The 7,583-nt window shown below is 43.1% G+C and overlaps 1 protein-coding gene across 1 annotated transcript; it reads right to left on the bottom strand.

The window, feature by feature from the left end:
• Window positions 1-1,111: 1,111 nt before the first annotated feature.
• On the bottom strand, window positions 1,112-7,067 carry LOC104875851 (H/ACA ribonucleoprotein complex subunit GAR1). The gene is made up of 5 exons (XM_010643587.1): window positions 6,982-7,067; window positions 4,903-4,932; window positions 4,094-4,126; window positions 1,635-1,946; window positions 1,112-1,202 (listed from the first exon to the last, which is right to left on the bottom strand). The coding sequence occupies exons 1-4, from the start codon at window positions 7,058-7,060 to the stop codon at window positions 1,675-1,677; spliced, it is 414 nt and encodes a 137-aa protein (XP_010641889.1). The 5' UTR covers window positions 7,061-7,067; the 3' UTR covers window positions 1,112-1,202; window positions 1,635-1,674.
• Between the last annotated feature and the right edge of the window lie 516 nt (window positions 7,068-7,583).

Below are 7,583 nucleotides of genomic sequence, written 5' to 3'. Positions count from 1 at the left end.
AATTCAGCCCATATGTGGCGCTGCAGCTGCTTTTCGTCTTTTAAAACTTTATTCTACACTTTCAATAAATGCTCCCGCCAGGAACAGTACGCGCCTGTGATCCGAGCAGGCTGGGATGCTGAGGCTGGAGGGTGGCAAATTCAAGCCCAGCCCAAGGGATGGAAATAAGACCTGTCTCAAAATTTTAAAGGGGAGAAGAGGATGGGAAGGTTGCAGTTTAGTGCAGAGGGGGTTTAATCCCAGCACCTGTGAAACGTTTTCATGGAAGCAGGAGAGATCAGCTTTGGAGCGCCTAAGCCTACTTGCGACACAAACACTTCTTTCCTTCATCCTCATGGAAGTGATTTTCAAGTGGATTGTGCATTCTCATACATTTTGCATGGCGAGCTGTGCCAGCAGCTGCCCACAGAGTGGTTGTATTACTTCAGAAACCGGATGAGTGCAGAGAAAATCACAAACTGGCTTTGGAAAGCAAGGCTAGTTCTAAATCCAAGTCAGAATTAAACGTAAGCGTGCATGTCTCAAACTAAACAATAAAAATAAAATGGCAGAGGATGTCACTCAATGGGAAGGCCTTGAGTTCCAACCCCAGCCCCACCAAATGAAAAGAAAAGAAAAAGTCTCGTTCAGCACAACTCCTAGTGTGACTGTTCTGAGCCCACTGAGAGATGCATGCCTGTAATATCTCTGTCGAGTGGAAATCAACAGAGAGATGTGAGGCACAGAGTGGAATAAGTTTGTTATACTTTGTCTTATGTTTATTCGTAGAAAGAAAAAAATGTCTGGCAAGTGGGTTATCTCATAGTACAAAATGACTTATGCGCATCAAAATACTGGCAGAGATTAAAGAAGTTCACAAGGTAAATTGAGTTGAGAAAAGGATGTGGATATTGGCAACCTAATTACTGATTTCAAGACAATCTTTTGCCTTCAATCGTTGATGGTATTTAATCCCTCACCGAGTTATTGAAATCTGGGCTCTCTGTAAAGCTCTCTGTAGATCAGTCGGAGTGCAGACAGGACCTTGTGTGTCCTAATCTATTTTTCCATTCCTGGGTGGAGAACCGAGATTCCAGAAGGAAAACAAGAGCCAATACATTGATGCTGATGATTTTATTGACGTTTTGAAGGTGGAGAAAGGAAAGGGAAAGAAGTATACGCTGTTGAAAAGTCCACGATCACCCGTTGATCTCCATCGATTTCTGAAACAAGGGGAAGGATTTTAGGAGACAGCAACACATAACCTCTGCCAGATAGCTTATCGTTAAGTAATTTCATTTCAGGAGATCACAGTAAGAAACAGAAGAGAAAGAAGGAGGGGAAAGAGGAGAAAGGACTGGGGAAGGAGGAGAAGAGAGGAAGGAGACGGGGGAGGGAGCGCCTGGGAAGGCTGTGGGCTGAAAGGGTCAGGAAACCTGACGGGACAGAAGGGACACTTGGCCCGGTGAACACGGAGATGTTTCTATGTATAGGGGTGAGGTGGGGTGAATCACGGCAAGGACAGATCTGGGAGAGATTTCAGGAGAGATTAAGGCAAAACTTTACAAATGAGATTAAGTGAATAGAAATAAGAAAAAAGAATGGGGAATTTAAAGAGAAATTCACTACACTATTGAATCAAAGACATGCAGTACCTGGGGCATCACTGGGGCCATCTCCAAAGGGGTTTCCACGTCACTGGGCAGAAGGAAAGCTCTGGCTCTGGCCTCTCTGGCCACCTCTCCCACTCTGGCCACCTCTAACACCTTTACCACCTCGACCACCTCGACCACCCTGGCGACCTTGGCCTCCCTGATGCTTTCCTGGTAAATGATCTTGGTCTTCCTGGGCAGTTGGGCCACCGCGGCCTTTCTTCCCTCCTTTGCCCTTCTTGCCAAGCCGACCTTTGGGTTGCTTTGGGGGCACGACTTGTGATTCTGCTGGTGCTTCTCCATCCAATTCTCCATCTGTTTGAGAGCCAGAACACAGATTGGGAAAATAAGAAGAGAAAGAATGGCCCTATGCTTAATGAAGGCAAGTCTGGAAACCACCGTGGGCTAAATTGAGCGAAAAGAGACATTTTACTGGTTTAAATGGCTTTAGGTAGTGACCAGGGCCCAGTGTCCAGACAGAGGATGAAGAGAGTGTGTGTTTAGTCAGTCGCTTTGGTCCTTCGTAGCTTACCCTGCCCTCTTTTGTACATCTGTCACTACTCTGCTTTGCCGTCTGTTCTGAACTCATTGCGATGTACATGAAATTTCCCATAAACCACCAGATTCTCACAGTGTCTGGGAGAAACCACCGGATAATCACACTGTCTGCCTATAGAGAGACACAGTATCTCTACAGAAGTCCAGTAATCAAGAGGACGGTCACTAGACACCTTATCCTTCCTAATAACAGACAAAGTGGGCGATACCCTACTGTCTCCTATCACCTACAAATGCTTAGCTTTGCATTTCAGTTTAAAAAAATGTAAGTGGCCCCATTCATGGTGGCACACATCTGTAATCCCAGCACTCTGGAGGCTGAGGCAGGAGGAGCCCAGCCTGAGCAACTCAATACCTTGGCAAGATATTGTCTCAAAATAAAAAGTAAAAAACAGTTGGGCTGTAGCTCCATGAGAGGGCCTTGGGTTCACACAGGCCAAAAAAAAAAAAAAAAAAAAAAAAAAACAAAAAACCCAGTATAAATAAAATGCACCTATATTGTCTTCTTTTGTAATGTCTGACTCATGTAATTAAATAGACCTGCTATCATCTCTTTATGATCTCCTGGCTGCCACTCTTGCTTACAATCATTCCTTGGCAAATGGAACATATTTCATGGCATCCTCTGGGCACGTAAGACACTGACATTCAAAGCCCGAGAGATCTCTGAGCCCTCGAGCCACTCACTGTCATTGTCATCAGATCAACAATGAAATTGCTGGGTTTCTCCCCTTATGGAAATGTCTTTGTTGCTGGCAGAACAAATAGAATCAATTTTCCATGCAGACACCTTTTTCTCCCTACAAATGACGCACATGTTTAACTTCATCCTTAAGGTTTACTGAAACACTTGAGTTCCAAGACTGCCAAAGACACGCAGAGGTCAGCACAGATTTAGCCCCCAAGGCTTTCTGCTTTCTCCCACCGCTCCGCCCCCAGGCCTGTGGGGCCTCCCTTCCCACCCCTGCCCTGAGCGTCCCCAGCGCCTTCTCCTGCCCCTTTTCTGGCAGTGACTATGGCTATGTCTGGGGAACATCTTCCCTTGGACTCTGAGCCCAGCGGGGAGAGCACTGACCATGTTTCCTGTACCCATGCAGCGTCCCCAGGGCTGCCAGCAAGGCATTAGGTTTCATTGGATTAGTAGCCAGGGAAAGAATGCATATAATCAAAGCGCTTTTTTCAGTAAGACTTAGATAGGCATGCTGTCACAGTAGCAGCTGAGGTCAAGCTGCTAGATCTTAAGCAATCTTAAGCAAGAAAAAAAAAACCCACCAGCTGGGCATGATGGTACACCCCTGTAATCCCAGGACTTGGGAGGCTGAGGCAGGAGGATCCCCATGAGTTTGAAGCCAGTCTGGGCTACACAGTGAGTTCAAGGCCAGCCTGAACTACATAGCAAGACTGTCTCAACTCTCCAAAAAAAAAAAAAAAAAATCAAAAGTAGTAGAAAACCTGTGTTGAACCTCAGAAAGCCCTTAAATCCAAAGCAAATCTCCCTCCTGCTTTCCCTTTCTCTCTCTTTTTATCTCTCTCACTGTCTCACACACTTCACCCTTAGTCTTTTTTATCTCTTTACAATGTGGAACCCAAAATTATAAAAACCATATAGTAAAATTATTTAGAAAGGGAGTTTTAACATGTAAATTTTCTGGTTAAAAAAAAAAGGAATTTTAGGAGCTGGGTCTGGGAGGCATGCTTGTAAACCCAACATTTGGGAGGCTGAGGCAGGAGGATCATGATTTTGAAGCCAATCTGGGCTACCTCATGCATTCAAGGACAGGCTGGACTACAGTAAGACCCTGATTCAACAAACAAACAAAAAGTAGATGTTTTAGACCAGACCAATAGCAGTAAGGTTCCTAGATTCCACTCAGAAAAACTCTTGGTAATTCCGTTGAACTCACATGATAGCTGGGACTCTTCCACTTGAGGGGACCCTACAGAGAAAGAAGAGAAACCAGAATCACATTATGAACTGAATATCAGAGTCACTGACAAGCCAGGAACTAGAAAATACTTTAAGCATAGACTTTTTATTTAGGCAACAAAATTTAAGTAGTTAATTCATTTTTACTCAATTCTGCCATTGCTTTGCGGAATTAAATAACCAATTGATTCTCCCCTTGGTCCTCTCTAAATCCTCCCTCCCACACTGTCTTTCATGTGTGGCATTCAAAATTTTTATTTGAAATGTGCATGACTGAGTTCATGTACTCTGAAAAAAATTAGCACCAAAGTAGATGTCTGGGTTTTTAAACTAAAAAAATGAAATATTAACACTGTCAATGTAGAATAGAAGAAGAAATAAAGTACACTGGCAAATTCAATGACTGAATATAATATCTTGGTAAATTACAGAACGTTCCTGCTTCGAATTAGTCACATGTCAATGGAGACAAAATCCCTGCAAACATAAGGGGTGTGTTTTTCAACTACTGTATTCGCCATTGTCCACAGGAAGAGTTAGAGCAAAGCAAATGGACGGGGACCCATGTTCTGCTGATGTCCAAACTCTACTTAGATCTCAGACACAAGGGATTTCAGGGTGCTAAGGAAGATTCAATGTAACAGTTCATATTGAACATTACTGCTGAAGATTAATAAAACCTATGTTTTGTCGTTTGTTCACTTGCCCTTGGAAATCCCTTAAACCCAATTATGAGAACTTTTAAATGAAAGAAAGAAAGAAACATATTCTTATGTAAGGATTTACCTAGCACTTGAAGAGCTTCTTCAGAAACACCTAGGGTTTTAGAAGAGAAACAAGACACACTTAAAACATGATTTATTAGTCCTTGGGTAGACATTTGTAGATACGTGGGATAAGAAAATACCTAGGAGAACACTAGAGGAAAATGCATAAAAGGTTTGGGTTGAATATATTAACATTTCCAAAGTAGAACTCGAATCCCAAGCATTGATTTTGGATGAGTGGTGAATAGGAAGGTAAATATTTTTCGAATTTGCTTTTTATACAATGAAACGGAGAGCCACAGTGGTTGTGGAAAAAATAAAGATGTTGTAATACATGGAAAGAGTACATTAGACAAGGGAAACCATGTGTACCCACATAGCTCACATTTCTACCCAAAAAACTCTTCAGCTATTCCAAAATGACTATTGTTTATTTCTTGAACTTCTCTAAAAACACGTTTCAACAAACACGCTTCTAGCCGGCTCTCTAAGCCCATTTATCGTCCATTCCTCAAAACTTTCTTTAGACCTGTGTCTCGTTATCACTCAAAGCATGAATTTTACCCATTCCTAACAAAGTCCTCATGAAATCTGACCCCAAAACTTCATTCTTAACTATCCCAACTTTGCTTCCCGCTCTGACCTCCAACCTCAGGCACTGAAGCAAAGAATCAGAGTCAACTCACCGTGGCTCATAGACCATCTTAACGGCTAGAATGTGACACTGAAAGATTTTATCACAAAAGTGTCCTTTTTGTGTAAGTCTGACCAGCACTCCTTTTAGGAAATCTTCCGTTCCTTTCCCATGAGCAACACGTGTGTCTTATTCTATGACAACAGGTTCAGAACTCAGTCTGTTATAATTTCATGCATTGTTTTATACTGTTAGCAGTAAATGAGCTAATACTTAATGTTCCCATCTTAACTTAGCTTGTTTCCATACAATACCAGAATATTTTGTAAGGAAATGAAGTCTTCTGTGTGTCATGGTACACGTCTGTGATCCTAGCACTCTGGGAGGCTGAAGTAGGAGAATCACAGGTCTGAATCCAACCTGCATAACTGTGCAGTTTAGTGAGATCCTGTTTCTGACTTTACAAAGTTTTTTAGAGGGCTGGGAATATAGCTCAATGTGGCCTGGTTTTGATTCTTAGCACTGAGGCCAGGCAGGAGAGTAAATTTTCATTTCATGTCATTCTAATTTCCCATTGTTTATCTTACAAGATATTTGATATTTGGATTTTACAGTCATTTAGACAATGACCGGGATTTTTATTCTGAATCTCTATATTTGGTACCATTAAAATCTGCCATATATCTTCCCTATTTAAAAGAGCCACAGATTGAGAATTTGCCTTCTATGTTTATTATATATAAATTCCTTCCTTGTACCTGATCGTATTTGTTTCCAGGAATCCCCAGGCTTACTGCAAATGCTTACTGACAATCAGTTGCATGGCCGGATTTGTAAGTACTGAAAAGAGCTAAGTAACAAAATGGAAAGAATTACATAGCACCTGCCTACCACGAATGATTTCATAAAGTAAATTTAAGATTAAGCAAAACTAAAAAGCAACAACAACAACAACAACAAAAATCCAGGGATTTAGCTCAGTGGTTCCGCCGCCTGCTCGTCAGTGCAAGGTTCCCTGTTCTATCTACGGCACACACACAAAACGACAACAACGACAACAACAAACACCCAAACAAACAAACAAACAGGTTAATCAAACCTCAGCATTTCTAAATGTTCAGGTGTTTGACGTCAGTGAAATAAGATATGTAGATGAATTACAGAAGTTTCTCTCAATTTAGAGGCCTCGCTGTACCCAGAGCGAATTTCTGAAAACCCGTATTACATAGACTTATTAGTACAGCATAGTGAAACTTGTCCCTACCACGAAGCCACTGGCTCAGCGCCGAGACCATCATTGAAGGCATTGGCAATGCTTGAAAACAACGCAGGAGCTAACATTATCACCCCTCTTCCTGAACGTCTTTCTGGACATGGAGCACTTCATTTCTGAAAAGAATCGAGCCCACTCCCCGCGTCCACGAGTCTTATCTCCCACCACTTAGACCCCATTTCCCTGCTTACCCTCCTCTAGGTTGTGAGCAGAGCTCAGGCCCAGCAGGGCCACAGCCAGCAGGCCCAGCAGCATCCTCACGGCAGCCATGCGCCCCTCCCTGTCCCCGGACATGGGAGAGGCTCCGCGCGCGTCATTTATGTGACCCGCAGAACAATGTCGCCTTTGACGCCTATGGAATGGATGCTTCTCACGCGTGTCTAATTTTCCACTGGGGGCCAAACTCCTGAGCTGCACGAAGAGGCTGGCCAGGTTCGTCAAGGAGAAGCGGGAATCTGCTCCAGTGCCTTAAACGATTGCTTATTCTCCTCAACTCTTAGTTCTCACTGTAAACACACATAATTGTCTCCCATGTTTTCATTTTCCACTCAGAACTGTGGTTCTCTGTTCTGTTTCCAGCACCCAAGATTGTTCCCATTTCCTTCAGGCCCCTTCTCGTGGAATGAGCCAACAGAATCATCACGAAATGAAAGGCTAATAACCCACAGATCAAAACACAACACAGCGCGGGAGAGAGGGTGGGACGTTTTATCTTACAGGGCTTGGAAAAGCATCCAAGGTGCCAGTGAGAGATCCGATCCCGCTTGAGAGTTCTGAAGATCGGGGCCGATTT

This window comes from Fukomys damarensis, unplaced genomic scaffold (genome assembly GCF_012274545.1).
Source record: "Fukomys damarensis isolate Sample0158 unplaced genomic scaffold, DMR_v1.0_HiC HiC_scaffold_19, whole genome shotgun sequence".
NCBI classification, from domain to species: Eukaryota; Metazoa; Chordata; class Mammalia; order Rodentia; family Bathyergidae; genus Fukomys; species Fukomys damarensis.
Note: the sequence above shows the minus strand (reverse complement) of the source record. Positions and strands in the feature narration are given on the sequence as shown.